Source organism: Sylvia atricapilla, chromosome 20 (assembly GCF_009819655.1).
Source record: "Sylvia atricapilla isolate bSylAtr1 chromosome 20, bSylAtr1.pri, whole genome shotgun sequence".
Lineage (NCBI taxonomy): Eukaryota > Metazoa > Chordata > Aves > Passeriformes > Sylviidae > Sylvia > Sylvia atricapilla.
This window is the reverse complement of record NC_089159.1, coordinates 740,414-760,652: the sequence shown is the minus strand read 5'-3', so window position 1 is coordinate 760,652 and position 20,239 is coordinate 740,414. Positions and strand designations below refer to the sequence as shown.

At 64.4% G+C, this 20,239-nt stretch overlaps 1 protein-coding gene across 2 annotated transcripts; it reads right to left on the bottom strand.

Annotated features, from left to right (window-relative positions):
• Positions 1-430: 430 nt before the first annotated feature.
• SEPTIN4 (septin 4) lies at positions 431-13,052 on the bottom strand. Of its 2 annotated transcripts, XM_066333110.1 has the most exons (12): positions 13,009-13,052; positions 7,978-8,277; positions 7,652-7,745; positions 7,452-7,538; positions 6,528-6,651; positions 6,133-6,267; positions 5,935-6,052; positions 5,516-5,617; positions 5,052-5,148; positions 4,762-4,924; positions 2,501-2,600; positions 431-2,231 (listed from the first exon to the last, which is right to left on the bottom strand). In XM_066333110.1, exons 1-12 carry the CDS (start codon positions 13,009-13,011, stop codon positions 2,172-2,174), a joined length of 1,383 nt encoding a protein of 460 aa, XP_066189207.1. In that variant the 5' UTR covers positions 13,012-13,052; the 3' UTR covers positions 431-2,171. The 2 variants fall into 2 exon arrangements, with proteins under 2 accessions (XP_066189207.1, XP_066189206.1); XM_066333109.1 differs by lacking the exon at positions 13,009-13,052 and having other exon boundaries at positions 7,978-8,432.
• Between the last annotated feature and the right edge of the window lie 7,187 nt (positions 13,053-20,239).

The following is a 20,239-nucleotide window of genomic DNA, read 5'->3' as shown; positions in this document are numbered from 1 at the left end:
GGGCACAGGTACTGGTGGTGTCTCCTGGCAGGGCTCCTCCACTGCGGGGGAACTGGGGCAGCACGTGGAGGGCTATTCCATTCCCTGCTCAGGCTCTGCCCTCCCCACTCCCATCCCAGCCCACACCAGAAGCACTCAGCACCCCAAGATATGTGAGAAGGGGAGACCCCCTCCTTGTGCCCCCTCATCCCAGAGCTGGATCCCAAGGGCCTCTCCCACCACATCCCAAGCTGTGAGTGCAGCACAACCCCCCAGTAGCCATTTTGAGCCTTTTCCAAGGGGACAGGAACTGGAATCAAGCAGCCACAGGGTGGGCCACCTCCAGCCTCAGAACGTGGGTGCCCATGGCCGTGGGATGCCCAGGGCTGTGGGATGCCCAGGGCCAAGAGGTGCCCCCATTCAGTGGAAGCCATACGGGTTTGCAGACAAGCCAGGTCAGCCATATTTATTGAGAACAGTTGTGGAGGGATAAAAATATTTCCACTATTCTATAAGAATTTATAAACCTATACTCTCTGATCTGTTAATAAACTCCTCTAGGACCGTCATGCCAGGGGAGGGGCTTCTGTAAGAAAATAGCGAGATTAAAAAAAGGAAAGCACTAAATATTCCCTGCAGGGCCCTGCCCAAGGGGGCCCTGCCCACGAGGGCCACTGGATCCCCTGCTGGCACGGGGACACGGGGGACACAGGCCAGATGCTGCCCTGGCACCCTGCAGCCTCCACCCCTGAGCCCTGGCCAGGCCACACCCCACCCGGGGACCCCAGCTTGGAGGGTCCTGATGGGGACAAGACACATCCCCAGGCCAGCTCCCAGTGATCCCACTGCTCCTACTGCTTCCAGTGACCCCACTGCTCCCAGTCCTGTCTGCATCCTCAGCATCCCCCGTGGGCTTTCCCGTACCAAGGAGGGGGTTTTGGATCCATCTCCCCAGAGACGCTGCGACAGGTGCCCAGGGCTCCCCCTGGGGACACACAGTGGGGCTTTGCAGGAAACAACACAGCTGGGGACAGACATCCCTGGGGGCACAGGGACACTACACAGAGTCCTGCAGGGTGGTGACATGGCTGGGGATGTCCCAGGGGGACACAGGGATGCAGCATAGCTCTGTAGGAAAGCAACACAGATGGAGACAGTCTCTGGGGGGACAAGCTGCAGTGCTCTGTAGGGCAGCAACACCAACCAGGGCGTGGTGGGGAACATGGGGACACCACGGGGGACACGGGGACACGCAGCAGTGCTTCGCTGCAAAGCAACATGGATGGGGATATACTTGGAGAATACACAGGGCTTCTGTGCCAAGAAGCAGCAGGGACAGGGACATCCTGGACACACAGGGACACCACAGACAAGCAAGTGGCAGCAGGGGCCAAAATTCCAGCCAGGGCCGGTGCTGTTGCCATGGGCTGAGAGGTGTCACGGGCAGAGGACACTCATTATTGCTTTACAGGGCAAATATCATGAGGGGCTGGGGGTGCCCAGCCTCTGATTTGGGGTTGAAGGGTTTTCCCCTGGGGACAGTGATTCCCCAGTGCTCCCCATGACACAGCCCTGCTGTCACTCAGTGGGGACAGGGTGAGGACACAGGGCTGGACACTGACAAGCTTCAGTCCCCTGCACTGGTGTTGGCATGGCAGCTGTCCCCCTGACCCCTCTGTCCCCTGTGGTCCCCAGGAGCTGCTGTTCCCCCATGCCAGCCAAAGCCAGGGGAACAGGCCCGTATCCCACAGCAGGGCTGCTGGGGCCTTTGGGGGGCTGGCACCATTGCCCCCCTTTCCTCTTCCCTTAAGCCAGGGCCAAGCTGAGCATAAAGGCTGTAAAGCAGGGAGCCCGGGTGACATGGGGACAAGGGACACGCTGTGGGGACCAGGCTGGCCAGGGCCCTCCCCAGAGCTGTGGAGAAACAGGAAACCAAAGCTTGAGGGACCAAGATGTCCCCAGTGAGGTGGGGGGGACGAGAGCAGAGAACCCCAGGTTGGGTGCCCTGTCTCTCACTGTCCCCTCGCTGTCCCGCAGGCGCTGGGCGGTTGGATAAGGCGATGCCGCAGCTTAAGGTGGTGGGTGGGTGTTGGTACCGAGTCTGGCAGCGGGGCCGGGCAGGTGGAGCGTGATGTAAACATTTCTGATCCAGGGCCAGGAGGAGGAGGAGGAGGAGGAGGAGGAGGGATGGGTTAGTGCGAGTCCTTCATCTGCTTCTGGATCTTCTGGAGCATCTCCTGCATCCGCCGCAGCTAGAAGGGAGCAGAGCCGCGATCGTGAACGGTGCCAAGCCCCAGCCACACAGCTCCCGTGCAAATGGGGCTGAGGCTGAGCGTCCCAGACAAACTGGGATTGCCAAGAGCTGGGGAGGAGGGAACCCTTGGATGCACCTCCAGACCCAGCTCGCTGGAGCAGCAGCCACCAGCATGCTGCAGGAAGGGTGGTTTCTGGCAGCTGTGCCATCGCCGGGGCTGGAGGGAGCGGGGACAGGGGCTGGGGGCTCAGCCCAGGTCACACTCACCTCCTCATCCTTCTCCCGGATGAGCTTCTCTGTCTCCACGTCCGGCACCGGGGGGATCACAGGGATGGGGAAGTCTGTCCCGCTCTCCCGGGTCAGCTTGCTGTGGACAGAGAGAGGAGGTGAGGTGCTGCCCCAGCCCCCCGGGAAGATTCTCCCCGGATGCCCCAAGCCCTGCAGGTCCCCAGCACCCCCTGCACAGTCCCTGGGCCCCGTGGCCACCATCAGAGGGGCTTTTTCCAGGCAAGGGAGATGTGAGCGGTTCCAGACAAACCTCAGCACCCCCAGCCTGCCACTCATCAGCCATGGGGGGCCCAGGGACTTCCTCCACACCTTCCCAATTTGGGGAGAATCCCACTGGGGTTGGGCTCTCCTGGGCCAGTATTTTCCCTGCTGCTTTAAAGCATCAAACCCTCGGCATCTCCCCTCTGTCCCCTCATCTCAGGATGGGCTCTCCAGGCACTTCACTGCCCTGCCAGCCCCAGGGATGCTTCCCACCCTTTTCCCGAGCTCTGCCGCTATTCAAGCGCACTCCTGCTGGGGAGAGCCTCGAGCATCTCCCGAGACCGTGTTCATGACGCAGGACCAGGGCCAGCCCAGTCGATGGCTTCTCCCACGCCCACGGCACCGGCGGGGGCAGCTCTCCCACCCGTCCCTGTGGACGCCTCGTGCCACCCCAGCGGGTGACAAGGCCGGGACACCAACAGCGGCCGGCGGGGTCGTGCTGCCACGTGCCGCGGCCACATGCCACCGCCAGCGCGGCCCCTGTGGGCAAAGGGGTGATGGGCACGGGTGGGGCACGGGCAGGACAGGACAGCCCTGCCCCGCGGGGCCCCGCTGTGCCGCGGGCTGGGCCAAGGCCGGGGTTGGAAGCCTCGGGAGCCGCTTTGGAAGACGCTGCCGTTGTCCCGGCTCTCGCCGTGGGGGACGTGAGGAGCACGCCGAGCTCCGGACAGCGCCGGCAGCGACACGAGGCTGCAGCCGGGCACCAGCAATGGCGTGTGCAGCAAAGGCCCTCAGCACCCCGAAACCGCATCCCCGGGAGGGCAGCGACGGGGGCACCCTTATCCTGGGCACCCTCGGGGGCTCAGTGCCACCCAGCAGTGACACGTCCCCCAAAGCTGGGTGGGCCGGGGTGACACCACCAGTACACAGTGTCCTTTGGCAGAGCGGCTTGTGTGGGACACGAGTGGGTGGCCACAGGGCCAGAGCGGGTGGCCACAGGCCCGGCTTGCCCCGAGGGCGGCTGCCTGGCCCTGGCACGGGCACAGAAGGACCAAGACAGTGTTGGGTACCAACAAGCACTTTATAGCGGGGCCAGGGAGTGGCAGGGGTGACAGGGGTGACAGGGGTGGCAGGGGGAGCTGGGCGGGGCCCAGCGCGGCCCGGCCGGGCCCGGCTCAGTCGGCGGAGCAGTTCCCACAGCACAGCCTCAGCACGGAGGGATGGCTCCTGCCCCGGGACACACAGGGAGAGACACTTAGAGGTGCCCAGAGAGTTGCCTATAGCCACAGCACAGCTCCTGGGACCCACAGAGCCTGCACTCGCTCCCACACTGCTCCAGCCCCTGGCTGACCCTGCCCGGGGGTCTCCCTCAGCCCCTCCTGGCAGCTGACGCGGATAGGGGCCGTGAATTCGGCTGATCCGCAAGCAGAACCCCAGCAGCGGCTTTTGTTGGGCTCCTGCTCTGGCGCTGGAGCCTGCAGGGATGCAAAGGCGCCCTCCCTGTTGGAGCATTCTCCCACAGCCAGCCCCACGGGGGATGCAGGATCCTCCTCAGTGCTGAAGCATCCCCTGAGACACACCCAGCCCAGAGGGGACACAAGGTCCCCCTTGCTGCCAGAGCACAGCCCTGGCCCCCAGTCCCAGCCCTGGGGCACATGGAGTCCTCCTCACTGCTGGAACACGCCCCTCAAACCAGCCCCAGCTCTGAGGAGATGCAGGGTCCCCCTCACTACCAGAGCATCCTCCCAGCCACCCCGGGGTCACAGGGTGCCCCTCACTGCTGGAGTACCCCAGCTAAGACAGACCCAGCCTCGGGGATGCAGGGCCCCCCTCACTGCTGGAGCATCGCCCCCAGGCACTCCCAGCCCAGGGGCACAGGAGGGGCTCCTCACCACACCGGGGCTCCCAGCACAGCTCCGGGGCTCCCGGCACAGACCCACGCCCAGCCCTGACCCGCCGACACCACCCCTTGCAATGAGTGGGGTCACCCCACAGGGAGCAGCCCCCCGCCCCAGCCCCAGCCCAGCTGAGCCCCGTACTTGCGGTTCCGCTCCTTGACCACCATGCGGGTCATGCTCTGGATGCACTGCGTGCGGTAGTTCTCGTAGTGCGTCTCCCGCGTCACGTCCTTCAGGTCCTGCATGTGCGTCCTCACCAGCATAGTCCGCAGCTTCACGAAGTCGCAGTGGGACGGGTTCTCCACTGCGGGAGAAGCGGAGTCAGGGGGCCACGGCCAGGGCCCTGCCTGTCCCCAGCCCTGGGGCTGCGGTGGGCACGCCGTGTCCCCGTCCCCAAAGGCCGGGGGCTGCCGGGGACAGCCCAGCGTTACCTTCCACGATGCCCCAGGGGTAGAGGCGCCCGCGGACACGCCGCCCCTTGGCCTCCACCACCGTGTTGCTGCCAATGACGGCAAAGGGGATGCTCTCCTGTAAGGGCATGGCGGGGGGGGGTGGTCAGCAGGGCCCTGCCATCACCTGCCAGGACCCACATCCCTCCACATGCCCTCCTCAGGTACCCTTTGCCAGGCTATCCCAAAGGCCCAGCTGTGGAGAGCCCCAGTGGGACAGCAGAGGTCATGTCATGGGTTTCCCCACCCAAGTCCCATCCCACCAAGCTGCAGGTGTCACCCGTGGCATCTTGGTGACGTGTCTGGGTAGTGAGATATGTGCCAGCCCCTCCATGTCAGAGAGCTTGCATGGCCCCAGAGGGTCCTGCAGCTACCCCAGGGTGACGTGTCCTCCTGGCCATGGGGCTCTGCCCCTCCAGTGATGGAGCTAGAGGAGCCAGACCCACCTTCAGTGCTTGGTCCTGCAGCTTGAACTCTTCATCCTCGTCCGAGTCGCACTCAGGGAACTGGTAGATGCGGATGCCATAGTGGTCGATCTCCTCCCGGATCTGGAGGCAAGCAGCCTCGTAAGGGTAGGGCTCCAGCCTCGAGAGAGGCTTGGGAGGCACCACACAGGGCAAACGGCCCCCAAAAGCCTGTTCCCCCCAACCAGATGCCATGGACACCCCCCAGTGCTTCCAACCCCCAGGTGAGCCCTGGGTAGATGTGTCCTCAGTGGCCATGGGGGCAGCATGGTCCTCTACAGTGCTTCGAGTCTGGAAAATGCTCCAGGGCAAATTCCAGGCAGGAGATGGACAGAGACTCCAGGGCACCCCTATGCCCAGAGACCTGCTGGGACAGCTCCTAGCGGGCCACCTCCCCTCACCTTGTTCTTCATGCGCTCCACCTCGGCAGGGGTCAGGGTGTCAGCCTTGGCCAGCACAGGCACAATGTTCACGCGCTGGTGCAGAGCTCTCATGAACTCCACGTCCAGGGGCCGGAGCCTGCGGGGGGAGCCTGGTGAGCCCCATCCCACTGAGCCCCTGCCCAGCCCCGCCAGCAGCACAGGCAGGGCTGCCCGTACCCATGGCCAAAGGGTGAAATGAAGTAGATGCAGCAGTGCACTCGGTTGTCCTGGATGTTTTTCCGGTTGAGGCCACTTTCGTCACGGAAATACTGCTCGAACTGCTGATCGATGTAGTCGGCCACCGGCTTCCAGCTGCAGGGACAACGAGGTGACACACAGTCCTCTGTGGGACCCCCCCTCCCACTCTCTGTGGACCCCCAGCTCAATACCTCCCCATGGCTCAGCACCTCAGCCCAGTGAGCCATGGGCATCTCACACATCACGGGGCGTCTGCCCTGGGGAGACCCCCACCCCATGGCACTCATCATCCCACCCAGCCTGGGAACAATCCCCACCCTGTGGCGCTCAGCCTCCCACCTCCCTGGGGACAGTTCCCACCCCGTGGCACTCACCACTCGGTGTTGTTGACAGCGTCCCCAAAGCCTGGCGTGTCCACGATGGTCAGGCGCAGCTTGACCCCCTTCTCCTCAATGTCCACCACATGCTTGGTGATCTCCACTGTCTGCGTGATGCGCTCTGTGGGAGGGACACGTGTTACCGGGGGGACAGCAGGGAGGGTGGAGGTGACGTGGGGACATGCTGTGACCCCTGGGTGTCATCCCCCACCCTGGGGGCTGGGTGACCCAGCTGGATCAGCCCCGACATAGGCAATGCTCCAGCCCAGGAGGGGATGCTCCATGCTGTGGTCCCCATATCCCCATGGATGTGCACCCATCCCTCTGTGGCTGTGTCACTGCCACCCCAGGACCACAGCACAGGGGTGTGCTGGGACCGGGTCTTGGTGCAGGAGCATTTTCAGGTGACCCCACAGCTCCAAACTGCACATGCCCCTTCACTCCAGGACTCTCCACGTCCTTGCATCTCCAAGGATGCTCCTACTGCATTGTGTGTTTTGGCTTTCACTCCAAGCAATGGAAACGAATCAAACAAACCCCTCTAGCTCCTGGGGATTTAGGCAAGTTTGGGCCATTTTAATTTAAAAACTGTCTGCAGCTGAACTGGCACTGTGCCCCAAGCCCTGACTGTCCCCAGCCTCCCAGAAATGCTGCAGCTCCAGCCAATCCCCAACAAGCCAGGACTTGTTTTTCCTGTGGAAATAAAGACCCCGTGGGGGGTCCCCATCCTGTGCAGGGGGGTCCCCACTGCCTCGGAGTTGTCCCCAGTGCCAGCGGGCAGCTGGCAACACAAACACATATCATTTCAGAGGAGCCTGGCTGGGCAGGGAGAATGGCTGCGGCCCCCAGGAGCATCCCTGGGCTTTGCCACTGCCCAAGTCACCCAGGACACCCCTCTGAACTGTGACTGTCCCCTCTGACCTTCGGCGTTGAGCAGCTTGCGGTCCCTGTACATGTCAGTCAGGAAAAGGCTGTTGACCAGGGTGGACTTGCCCAGCCCAGATTCCCCTGAGAATGCAGGAAAAAGATGACGGGGGGCAGGCAGTATCCCCCGCCACCCAGACCAGGGTGTTTGGGATCCAGAGTGGGGTCAGCACCCTCAGGCAGCTGGGCCCCCGTACCTGCCACCATGAGGGTGAAGTCGAAGCCCTTCTTCACCGACTTGCGGTGCACCTGGTTGGGCAGCGTGGCAAAGCCCACATACTCCTTGTCGTCCTGCAGAGGGGAGAAGGGATGTGGGACAGGGACACCACAGCCCACCTCCTACCCTGGAAACCCCCCCCCCCCGGTTCCTCCTGCCCGCAAAGGGATTCCCAGGGTTGGAGTTCCAGGGCATGAGGCCATGCCTGCCAGAAGCCTTTGTGCTCACAAGATGGGAACACCCTCCATCCCGCAGCCCCTCGCCCCACGTATGTGTCACTCCCTGCCCCACGGACACATTCCGCACCTCAGAGGAGTCGTAGGGGTCCAGCTGCCCCCAGGGGCTCCGCGGGCGGTTGGGGCTGGGAGGTGGGGGAGCTGCGATGTGCTGCTGGAAATCTGGGGGCCGAGAGCGGGAGAAGATCCTGGAATCCCTCTCATCACTGGCTTCATCTGAGGGGACCCTGGCCATGCTGCCTAGGGGGTGGCCGGGCTCCCGCCGGCCCTCTGGGGCCTCCACCTTCCTGGAGCTGTCAGCTGGTGGGCAATCCCGCAGGAACTGGGTCAGCTCGGCCTCGTCCGAGTCCTCCTTCAGGAAACGCTTTATCTGGGAACCAAGGGAGGAGATGACACTGGTAGGGACAACGCCAGCCTGAGATGGCAGCACCCAGCTCAGCCCCACAAAGCCCCAGGCCGCAGCAGCCAGACACATGCAGCCTAAAGGTGGCAGGGATGGGAGGAGAGACGGGACACGGCCACCCCAGGGGACCAGCCACCACCCTGGGGACAGCCACGGGGACAGCCATTAGGGGTGACAGTGGGGACAGCCATGGTCTCTTGCACCCTCGGGCCCTTACGACTTGCGGCGTGGGGACGGCAGCCAGCTCCTGGCACTCCGGGGGACAAGGGTGGGCACCTTCCCCCTGGGCACCCCGCCGCTCCTCGGGGTCTTCTGGGGCAGCCAGGACCCCCCCGCGCCCCATGGCCTGGCAGGAGGACAAGGAGGGCGCCGGGAGGAGGCAGAGACACCAAGAAGAGATGAAAAGCATTTGGGGAGTGACCTGAGCGGGGCTGCCGCCGGGGCAAGGCAGATGGTGGGCAGGGGTCCCCAGGTGCCCGTGCCCCCCGCCCGCTGCCCGTTCACAGGGTGTCAGGGCCATGGCACAAGGGACTCCCGTCCCCGCAGTCCCAGGAGACAGCCAGGGCAGGGGACCCGGCCGACAGACACGACCGGGACCCCGGCGCCTCCTTGCCCTGCCTCTGCCCGTCCCGGAGGGGGCGCGGGCAGCAGCCCCCGGCAGGGGCTGGGGAGACAGGCACAGCTCCCTCGGCTGCGGCCCCGTGGGGTGGCGGGGCTGGGACGAGGGACGGGGACGGCGGGGTTGGGATGGCTCCGCATCCTGTTTACAAGCGCTGGTGGGAGGAGGCGCGTTCCCAAGGGCACGTCCGGCGGCGGATCCCGTGGGACCGAGCCCTACTGCCAGCAGGCACCGATGTCCCCAAGGTCCCGAGGTAACTGCCAGGCGACCCCAGCCCCACGGGCAGTGTGAGCCCAAACGAGAGGCACACAGGGGCCGGGGGAGCTCGTGACCCTGCAGGCTCCCAGCTGGGGGTCAGTGCCCCCCCCGTCCCGGGGCCTCGAGGAGAGATCCCTCCGTGGGGACACGTGTCCTCCCCTACGCCGTGTCTCCGCTCGCTGGCGGGGCGGGCAGCGGTGCCGGAGGCAAGGCGAGATGCGCGGAATTAGCGGGCTGGAAACAAGGTCACGGCGCTGCCGCGGCTGAGCGCTCGCACGCCTGGCCCCGCTCCCGCTGCCCCCGCGGCCACAGCACGGCGACCACGGGGCTAGGCTGGGGGGGGCAGCAGGTGGCCCCACGGCGGGGGCTGCGGGACCCCCGTGCTCCCCTCTGCCCCAGCGGGTCCCCAATGCTCAGTGGGTCTGTGTGACCGTAGCATCCTCTTCCTCACTGCCCTTGACCTGGGGGGCCTCAGCGCCAGCCCCCAGCACAGGACAGCCCGGGCCGGGTACACTCGGGGATAGGAGGTGATGCCGCCACCAGCGGCGAGCGCTTCCAGCCCTGCTGCCGTTCCATCTCTTGGGCCCCCAGCCTTTTGGGGCTCCAGCCCTTTGGGGCTCGCCCTCGTCCCCCCACCCCCGGCCGATGACCTCGGCAGTGCCGCGGCACCGAGGTTTGTGCCGCATCCTTGGGGGTCCTGCAGCAAGTGCAGCCCTCGGAAGGGCCGTCCCAAGGACAGAGAACCAGCTGTGGCAACTTCCGCAGCACCGGAGCGGTCCGTGCCCCCCACCCCCTCTGACCCCTCTCTCGCCGCGCCAGGGACGGGCGTTGCCCCCGTACCTCTTGCCCAGGCTGCAGCTCGGGGCAGGTGGCCATGGCACAGCCGGTGTCGCCCGTGGCCAGCAGAAGATGCCGAGTGGCACCGGCTGCGCCGAGGGCTGGGGAGCACTATTAGCATAACTCCACCCTGGGCAGGCTGCGCGCCGGGCGTCCGCGGCACCCAGGAGCCAGGCACGGCCCCTGCGAGGGGCACGGGCGGGGAAAGGGACCCCCGGGCAGAGCCAAGCCCAGCTCCTGCCCCGCTGTCGACATTTCGAGGAGCAGCCATCATTGGCCAAGGGAGATCTGGGTGGGCTGCAGGACCACCACCAGCAGCACCAGCAGCACCAGCACCCCTTGGCTGAACACACAGATTGGCTACAGCCCAGGAGGACACTCAGTCCTTGGAAACACCTCTGTCCCAGGATAAAAACCCGCTCCATCCTGGGACTAAACTCCCTCTGTCCCGGGACAAAATGTCCCTCCATCCCAGTGCCCAACACGTTCACTCCTGCTGCCCACCAGGACCACACCCCAGGGGGGTTCTACAGTCTCTTTGAGGTCAGTAACTCAGGTGTCCCACACTTTTGCACCCGACAATTTAAAGCTTCCCCGCGTGGCTCCAAGCCCTTGCCCGAGCTGGGCCTGGCTCGGGAGGACCCAGTCCTGGACTGGGGCGCTGCCCAACACAGGGATACCAGGCGGAAGCTCCAGTATTCCTGCCTCGGCTTTCCCGGCTCATCCCTGGGAGGCGAAGGGTTAACAGTGCCCCCGGAGGAGCCGTGGGTGGCAGTCAGGGTTCCCCAGCTGTCACTTCGGGGTCACCAGGGACGGTGATTCACCTTGATGTGTGTCGAGATGCATCAGAGCAGCTCAGGCACGATCCAGGGTCGCTCGGCCGCTTTCCAAGCGTCCCAACCCGCACTCCCGGCAGGAGCAGGGATTTACGGCAGCGAGAGCCCGGGGCTGTGCTGGTGCCCCCGTAAGCAGATTACACACGCGGCTGAGTGCAAGCCGGCCTCACACCCGGGCTGTCAGCGGCCCCGCAGCCCCAGCGAGGGGCCACACACGCCGCCTCGTCCCCGCCTGTCACTCTGCATCGCACCGTCCCCGCGCCGTGACAGCCCGAGGGATGCGGAGCGGAGAGACACGGGGGCAGCGGGCAAAGCCTGACCTAGGAAAGCCCCCGGCTGCCCCTGAGCACCTTTCCACGGGTACCGCATTCCCACGGGAGGTGTTTTCCCAGCCTGCTTCTGCAGGGAAAGGAAGGGGACATCCCGGCGAGGTGCTGTCCCTACCGCCAGGCTGACAGAGGCGTTCCCAAGCCCTCTAAAGGTGACGCCCAGAATGCCACCTCACTATGGCTGAGCATCCCAGGCACAACCGCTGTCCCAACGGCACGAACCCCACGCAGGACAAGCCCCCAGGGAAGCCCAGCGCTGCCAGGACCAGGCCACTCGTTCCCACGGAGACAGAACCTGGGCTGTGTCTGCTCGGCCCCGCCTCGGGATGCACGGGATGCTCCCGCCGGAGAATTAGAGTACACCCAGCTCTGCCATTCCACCCATCAGCAGCATTCCAGATGGGAAACTGAGTCTCCCGGCAGCTGGAAGAGGAGCAGGGTGCTGGGCACCCTAAGGACGGGGCAAAGGCTGAGGTGTGGGTCCCGTTTCTGGGCAGGGGGTCAGCACCAGGCAGGTGAGCACGGGGGACGAGAGCCACGGCCGCTGGTGCAGCAGCTCTAGTCCCTCTCCTGCAGGGAATCCTCCAGCTTGAAGGACCTGTGAGCACCTGAGCAGACCCTCCAGGATGGGACCATGAGCAGTGGCTCCCTGTGTGCCGGGACATGACAGGCAGGCCAGTCCTGGAAACCAGTGACATCGCAGCACGTGGGGCTGGGCAAGTTCTGACCCGCTCTGAGCCGGGACCAGAGATCGGGGAAGAACCAGTACTCACGCTCCTTCTCCGGGCCAGCTGTGAACTGCTTTGGGGACAGAGGAATGTGGCACCGGTGGTAGGGGCACCGGCTCTGCCTCTCTGGGCCCTTCTGGAGCACCTCCAGCCCCAGCGCACCCCACGTGCAGGGGCGAGGGAGCCCAGCTGCCCCCGGTCCCCAGCTGTGACTGCTGTCCCCCCGCGACGTTTCCAAGGCTGATGTGTGCATCCCAAAGCCACAGTCTGGAGCCTGTCGGGAAGGCGCTCCGTTGCGACACGCTCCGCCAGCCGCCCTCCTCTCTGGTTTCGCTGCGTCCAGCTCCGAAAGAATGTGCCGGGCTGGTTCCCACGGCGGCTGCCGGGGCAGCGCGGCCGCAGCGCTCCCCACCAAGGCCACTTGTCCCATCGGCCACAACCCGGTGCCACGCGAGCCACGGCCGCAGCTCTCCGTCCTCACCCCCACCCTGGACGCAGCCCGAGGTCCCCGCGGAGACGTGGCCCAGCCGAGCGGCTCCTGGGGACCTGCCACCACCGCGGAGGAGCGCGGCAGAACGGGAGATGCAGAACAAGCTCCCGCGGGCTGGGAATGCCAGCGGCGGCTCCGGACCTTGCGGTGAGTACAGAGCCGGCTCCGTGCGTGTGGCGGTCCCGGCCGAGGACCCGGCCGGGCTGGCAGTACCACCAGCGCCGGAGCCCGGGACTCGCCAAGAGCTAGGGACCGATGCTCGGCACGGAGCCATGCCAGAGCAGCTCCCGCTGCCCACCCACGGACACCCGTGGGGGAAGCGAAAGACGAGGGGACGCGCAGGTGACGCTCCCGAGCGCTGGATGCCCCGGTGAGAGGCCCGTGGCGCCCCCGCCTCCAGCCGCCCGCCGGGGCCGGGCAGGTGCTGCCCCGCCGCCCGAGGCCCCCCCGCGCTCCGCTGCGGCACCGGCGGCCCCGGGCCGCTCCGCCCCCGCGCACCGTCACCTTCACGGAGGGCAGCGGGCTGCGGGAGCGGGCCCGTGCCGCGGCGCGGAGCCGACCGAGGCGGCCCGGGCCGGTCCCACATCCGCGCCGGCCTTACCATGGCTGCGGCGCCGGGCGCCGTCCGGGAGCGGCGGCTGCCGATGGGCACGGCCGGGCCCCGCCGCGGATTAGCAGAAATAGCAGCGGCGGGGGCGGGGGCGGCCCCGGGGCGGGGCGGGCGGGGGGACGGGCGGGGCGGCCCTTCGGCATCACCGGCAGCGGCACCGGGCACCGGCACCGCCAGCGGCAACAGCGCCCGGCACCGCGCACTGCGCCCGGGCACCGGCAGCCACAGCAGCACTCACCGCCGGCACCGGGCCCGAGCAATGCACGCCGGGCACCGGCACCAGCTTCGGGCACCGGGCACTGAAACTACGCACTGGGTACCAGCACCGGGCACTGGGCATCAGCACCCAGCCTTGGCATTCGGCTCTGGCATCAATACTTGACACAGCCCCAGGCACTCGCTTTGGCAGCTGGCACTGGGGCTGGGCACCGGGCACCAAGAACTGCACGGTGGTGTGGGGTGGTGGCACAGGGCAGCAGCGCCAGGCACGGGGCTCCACCATCTGTGCTGTGGCACTAGCGCCAGGAGCAAGACGCTGCAGCAGGGACAGAGCACTAGTACCAGGGACAGGGCACAGGCACCAGTACTGGCGCTGTGCATTGATTGGCAGGGCCCGGGGCAGGCAGTGGGTACAAGGTCCCAGCAGCACCAGTTACTGAGGCAGGTGGGAGGGAACGCCCCTGTGACACTGAGCGACCTCCTGGCAGTGTCACCAGCACCGGGCATTGCCCTGCAGGTAACCAGGTACTGTGCAGGAGGCACTGGGCTCCACACCAGCCCTGGCTCTTGGGAGCACTGGACACCACCTAGGGGCCGTTAGGTACTGGGAAAACACCCCAGCACCACCCATCCCACATCACCTGCCGGGTACCAGGGACTGGTGACTGCACTGGGCACAGGTCACCGAAACCCAGTCTCCCAGTGCTCTCTCTGCAAAATCCCAGCCTGCCTCCCCCTCTCAAAGCCCTTCCCAGGGCTGCTGCTGAGCCATCCTGCCGCTGGCTGGTGGCCTGGCAAAGGGAACCAGACACCCAGCTGGCTGTGCCCCTGTCCCCATCCCCACCCCACCTCAGGCATGGCAGCACCTTCCTGAGATGCCCCCGGCCCCAGGCCCATGTGAGTGGCAGTGGCACACGGCTGTGTCCCCGTGTGCCTGAGGACAGGGAGGACGCTGGCACCACGGGTGGGGTTGCCCAGGGCGCTTGTGTTCCGGCCATGAAAGGGGCCGGGAGAGCCTTGGCTGCGGTGGCTGCTCCCCGTGGTGAGCAGCTGGCAGAGCTCAGCCCTCCCCAAATTTCAGTCTCCCGGCCCAGCTGCTCCTCAGGACTGTCCTTGTCTCACCTCAAACTCACTCCAGCCCAGGGAGCTGAGGAGGTCACATGCATTCCCAGCGCATCCCTCTCATCCCTTTCCTCCCTTGCCTCAGTTTCTCTGCCCGTGAAAAAAGCCAGTGGTAATTCTCCATGAGGAAGAGATGGATCGAGCCTCAGTCAGGCTCTGACTGAAGCTGTATGACTCCACAGGGACTATCTCAGTCTTGTCCCCAACCTTGTCACTGCGTGGAATCTCTTTCCCTCCGATGTTATAGATCCAGGCTGTGTCCAGATGGCTCCACATTCCTTTTATTCCCATAAATAACCATCACAGGCTCAACACAGCCTCAGAGAGCACGGGTGGCCACCTCGACCCTGTATTCGGGAATGCAGACAGGGATGCTGCTCTCCCAGCACCTCATCTTGGCTGGCTGCAGGGCCCAGGCAGGGGCAGGCAGGGGCAGGCAGGTGAGGGTGGCGGTTTACATCCCTAATCCCCACAGCCAGCGCTTTCCTCCAGGATTACCGGGGATTAGGGGCTCGGGGGCTCCAGGAGCTCAGGCCGGGCTCTCCCTGCCCTTCAAGGAGCAGCGCTGAGCCCCGCGGGGGCGGGAGGGCAGTGCCGGGGTGAGCCGCGCGTTCTCAGCGGCCACTGCTGGGATGAGCTGGGTGTTCTCGGCCTGGCCAGCAGGCACAGCCCGGAGCAGCCACCCGCTTGCTACCGCCTTGCTCCAGTAGCCCAGTGCCCGCCGAGGCCGGGGAGCTGCAACCTGGGCTTTACACAGAGCATTAAAAGCTGAAGGGATCAGCTGGGGAGCAGGAGGGGACACAGGGGCTGCATGCTCCTGTCTGGGAAACGACACAAAGGGGAGCGATGATGACACCCAGGGAGGGTGGCACAGCTGAAGAGGCCCCCAAGGTCCCCGAGGCACCCTGGGGTCCCTCGGCCTGGCGGCAGCAGCGATTCCAGGTCCCGGCTTGCCTGGGAAGTCTCCGCTCACTACCGGGGCCCAGAGCTCTATAATTACCATGGGAGGCTGAGTTATTTTGGGAAGCGGCTTTGCTGCTGCCAAAGCTTTTATTCCTCCAAACCAAAACAAGATGGAGAGAGCCCAGCCCAGGATGCTGCATCCGGCAGGCACGGGGAGCTTAACCTCCTCGCTGCCTGCCCCTGGCATCGAGACAGGACCTGGGGCTTGGGCTGCCTGGGAGGATTCAAAGGGGGGGTCAGGGGGGGAAGATTTGGGGTCAGGGAGACCACAGGGGGTCAGCCAGGCATGGGATGGGGCTGGGGGTCACTCCTGTCCTCGGCTGCTGGCAGGTCCAGAGGCCACATGTTTGGATGCTTCCCTGCAGCCACTGTGAGGACCTCTATTTTTAGCTCTTGCAACAGGTCCTGTTTTGGGGCCTTCCAAGTGGGTGGCTGGGCCGAGGAATGCCATGTACAGGGAGTGGAGCACCTTGCTGTTGCTCCCAGTGACACATCCCAGGGGACAAAGCCTCAAGGGTCCATCCCCAAAGCCACCAGAGCACAGGCAGAAGTTCTGCTCTCCACTCTCCAAAGCAGCCAAACAGACTCCAAGCTGGCAATAAACTCATTTTTCACACTGTGGAAAGGACGAGCCACTTCAAGCACCCCATGGTGCTCCCCAAGATCTGCTTCAGCACAGAGATGAGGTTGAGGGGTCTGTGCTCAGGGTGGAACCTGAAAATCTGGGGTGTAACTCCTGCCTTTTGGCCCCTTTCCCTTGGTCTGAGCCCAGAAGGGCTTCCCATGTCTGGGCTGCTCCCTGTGCTTGAGTCTCATAGGGCAGCCAATAGCGCCCAAACCCAGAGTCTGGGGTCCCCCAAACCCAAAACCCACATGCCAGGGTCTTCCAGCTGCCCAAATCCACACACAGAGGTTCCCTAGAATCACCCGTCAGGGTCCCACAGATCCCCAAAGCCGTATACCAGGGTTTCCTCACCCTTGGGTGTCTCTGCAGGGAGCTCCTGCTTAGAGGAGGGGGGCTGGGAGGTTCTGAGGGTCCACATTCCCCAAGTCCAGCCCTTCAGAGAGGTTGTGTCCAAACACAGGATGAGCTCTATGGGATGGTGTCACAGCAGGGGGGACGGTGTCATGGCCATCCAAACCAGGTGGATGGCCTGCCCTGCCCACCTGAACCTTCCCACAACTCATCATGTGTTACCAGCTCCCAAATTCCTTGCAAAGGACTCATCAGTCGATGCTGCCCATCCCTGGTCCTGCCTGGGGACCTGGTGGCACTGGGGAATCAGGAGCACCCATCACTTACCTCCTCCTCTGGAGCCCCACTGGGAAGGGGCTGTGCTGGAGCTGGGGGAGGATGGCACTGTGACTGTGGAGAAGCCATTTCTCCCATCAGAAGCAGCTGAGGCTTTCAGAGGCCTCCAGCTGTCCCCTCCCAGGGGTCTGTGTTCCCACAGGACCAGTAGCTGGGTCAGGGGTGGGCCCCACATGTCCCCAGCTGGCAGAGAGGGGCAGGACGGCAGAACTGTATTCCCAGGGCTGTGTTTATAAATGCCACATTCATGTAGACCTTACAAAAACTGCTTGCAAATGAGGTTGGGTCCGTGTCCCATGGGATTTTATTGCCTGGATTTGGCCAGCCTCACCTGTCAGGGACCAGAGGACACCGGAGTGGGGACAGGAGCTGCAGTGACAGCCCTTCTTCCCCCCCTCATACCCCACAGCCCATTCCAGCTATGGGGGAAATTGAGGCAGATAGGTACTGACCCCTCACCATTGGCTTTGGAGCTCCACCAGGGTTTTGGGCATCTGGATGTTCCCCATGGAGCCACCAGGTACTGGTGACATGTGTGACACAAGCTGGTGGCTCCTATCCTAGTCCAAGTCATAGAGAGGTGTGACAGTGACACCAAATCGTGGAGGGAGGGCTCAGACTGCCCCAGAAGCACACAAAGCCCCTGTCCCTGACCCAGAGGGAGGGATCTTGTACCCAGGGGATGGAGGTGACTCTGGGAACAGGGTCAACCATGACAAACACCCTGCAGAGCCACGTGCCAGATACAGGATGGGGCATCAGAGGGGCGGAGGGCAGGAATGATCCAAGGATGTCTCCAGTCCAGTCTCTGGCTCAAAGGAGGGATGGGCTGAGCTGGAAAGGGCTCCAGAGGATCCCAGAGCCATCACCTGCTCACCACTGGAAAATCCTCATGTGGGGGTGTCTTGCTGTCACCAAGGATGGGGATCAGATGTCCCCATGGACACCCCAGCCAGACCTTCCAGCCAGTCCTTCCAGCTCCTCAGTGACCCCTTCCCCTACAGAGGAGACCCCTCCCTACAGAGCTGGGCATCTTGGCGGGATCCCAGGAATCAATTTCCATCTCCATCTGGATCTAGGTGTCCTGACTGGTCCCCAGCACCTCTTCTCCTTGCACATCTCAAGCCTCATGAGGACCTCTGCCTGTTACCTGTCACAAGATATTTCCCAGGGAGGTCCCTGCAGCACCTTGCCAGGATTCTGGGAGAACCTGCCCTTCTTCCTCTCCCCTGGAGCCCCAAACTTCCCCATGAGGAAGGTGACAAACCCATGGCCGATGGTTCATGGCTGGAGCTCTCAGTGTGTCCTTCCCAGAGCCACCGGCACCTTTGGCCACCCCCTTGGTGAGGACACCTGGCTCCCCAGTGCCACCATTGTAAACTGGTGTGAGTAGGACCTACCCTAGGGGGCACAGAGCAGGACCTAGGAGGAGACAGTGGATGCAACGGCAGCTTTTGGTGGCCTGTGACATGGTCTGGGTGGCCTTGACCCTCCTGGGAGGGATGACTGGAGGGGACACCCAGGTGCTGGTGATGGGATGAGCCCCTCCTATGAGCACTGGATCAGGCTGGACCAGGGCTGGATTTGGGGACAGGGTGCTGCACACCTTTGGAGGGGACGTGCAGATGACAGTGACAGCATAGGGCCACTGTGGCTGTGCCAGGGCCACCTCCCTGCCTGGCGAGGGGGTGTCCCAGTTGGTGGCTTGGTCTGGGATGAGTTGCTGGTCACAGGGGTGACCGAGTGGCCACTTGGTGTTGGGGCGAGCTGCTGGCTCTTGCCCCAAGGGCCACCAGCAAGTGTCCCAGTAGGTGTGACGTCCCCAGCACCAGAAGGCACACAACACCCCAGCTGCACCCAGCTGGGTGAGGGGCTGGGGGGTCCCACAGGTTTGGGGGTATCCCGAGGTCCTGCTCTCTTGTGGCAGCAGGGGACAGGGGATTCTGGTGTGATGCCAACAGTGGGTCCCTCTCTCCATCAGGGAGTGACAGTCTTGCTCCCAGAGCAAAGAATCAGCACAGTGGGGTGTCACCAGGGACAGTGTGGTGTCACCAAGGGCGGCATGACAGCCTGTGACACCAGGCAGGGTGTTGGTTCCTGTCTCTCACTGGGGTACTGGGGAACAGGCAGGCAGGAGCCACACCAGGAGGGGAGACAGAACCAGTCACTACATCCCCCCAGTCCCTCCAGAGCAATAAACCATGTTTCCTGATAGGAGTTCCAGCCTGGATCCTGGGACCCCTTCAGGCTCCTTCCCCAGATGCAGCATCACTGGGGACATCCTTGGGGACATCTTCCCAGTCCCATCCCTTCCCAGTCACTCTCCACTCAGCTCTTTGGGTTCCAGGTCTTCTCCAGCTTCAAACGCTCAGCATCCCCCAAGGATGGAGCTCCCCCACCTTGGAGACCTTAGTTTGGTTCAGGAAGGTGTTCAGGTGACAGAGGGACAGCATGGGAGGGCCATGGGCCCAGCATGATCTACCTCACAGTTCCCTGGGGCTGGTTTACACCAAAGGGAAAGCAGCTCCCTGGCACTGATGGTCACACAGCTCCGTAACCTGCCTGTCACCACCTGGCCTGACAGTGGGCATGGCAACCAGGCCAGTAAGGGGCCACAGGGCTTGGGGGGGCCACGGTGACACAGGCAGTGATGGCACCACTCCCAGGGCTCAGGGTACCCACAATGGGGTGGGGACAGAACAACAGGGGACAACAGCACTGCCCCCACTGAGCGCCACCATGGCCAGTGCCACAGCCCCACCCTGGGCAGAGGGACCGTCTCCTCCTGCCTCAGTCTCCCCAGGAGCTCCCAGTCCCCCGGGGGAGGCACGCGATTGCCAACAGGCCGGGCAGCGAGCGGGGAAGGATTTATTGACTCACGGCTCGGGGTACATCACAGTTTGAGCTCCCTTCCCACCTCCGCAGAGGACATCGCCTTGGACTTCCCGGGCAAAAGTGCACGGAGAGGCTTCACAGTTTGATCCCTTCGGGAAAGCAGAACCGAGGCAGTGACAAATGGTAAACGCTACGTTGTATGAAAAAATAATACAAACTCTTCTCTTTAAATATCTTACAGAAAAATGAACCTGAATAAAGAGCATGAAAAGCACCGCGTGGCATAACACCCCTGGGCCCCCTGGGCCGGGGAGACCGAGACGAGCCACAGCCCCACGTCCCTCTGGAGCACCCGGAGCTACATGGTCAGGGCTCAGCACGGGCAGCAGAGGTGTGGGGGCGGCAGGGACCACTACGTGCCTGTCCCCACGCCACGGACCTGTCCCCCACGACCCCTCACTCGGCCGGGAGTGCCAGCAGCCCCCGAGCCCGAGGTGCCGGCGGAAGCAGCCTCAGGGGCCGGCCGAGGGTGGGGGCGTTGCTGCGAGGGTGCCCTGGGGGGCCGCGGGGTCCCTCCCGTGTCGCAGTGCAAGTTCACGGAAAGCCAAGGCACCGCCGCGAGGCCGCGGCTCTGTCCGGGGCGGCCCGGGGGCTCGGGCGGGGGCGGCCCCGCTGTGCAAAGGGGAGGTGAGCCAGGGTGGGGGACACGGGGACGTGGGACTGTCCCCGCGGTGCGGCCGGCCGGGCTGGTCCTGGTGGTCAGAGCTGTGG

What these genes read in the sequence shown, in the direction of transcription:
- SEPTIN4 (XM_066333109.1), bottom strand. Translation starts at nt 8,382, where the DNA reads ATGTGTCTGGCTGCTGCGGCCTGGGGCTTTGTGGGGCTGAGCTGGGTG. An exon ending in TGGAGCGCATGAAGAACAAG is followed by an intron (nt 5,618 to 5,934) that starts GTGAGGGGAGGT and finishes GCTTGCCTCCAG; the next exon opens with ATCCGGGAGGAGATCGACCA. An exon ending in GTCAAGGAGCGGAACCGCAA is followed by an intron (nt 2,601 to 4,761) that starts GTACGGGGCTCA and finishes CTCTGTCCACAG; the next exon opens with CAAGCTGACCCGGGAGAGCG.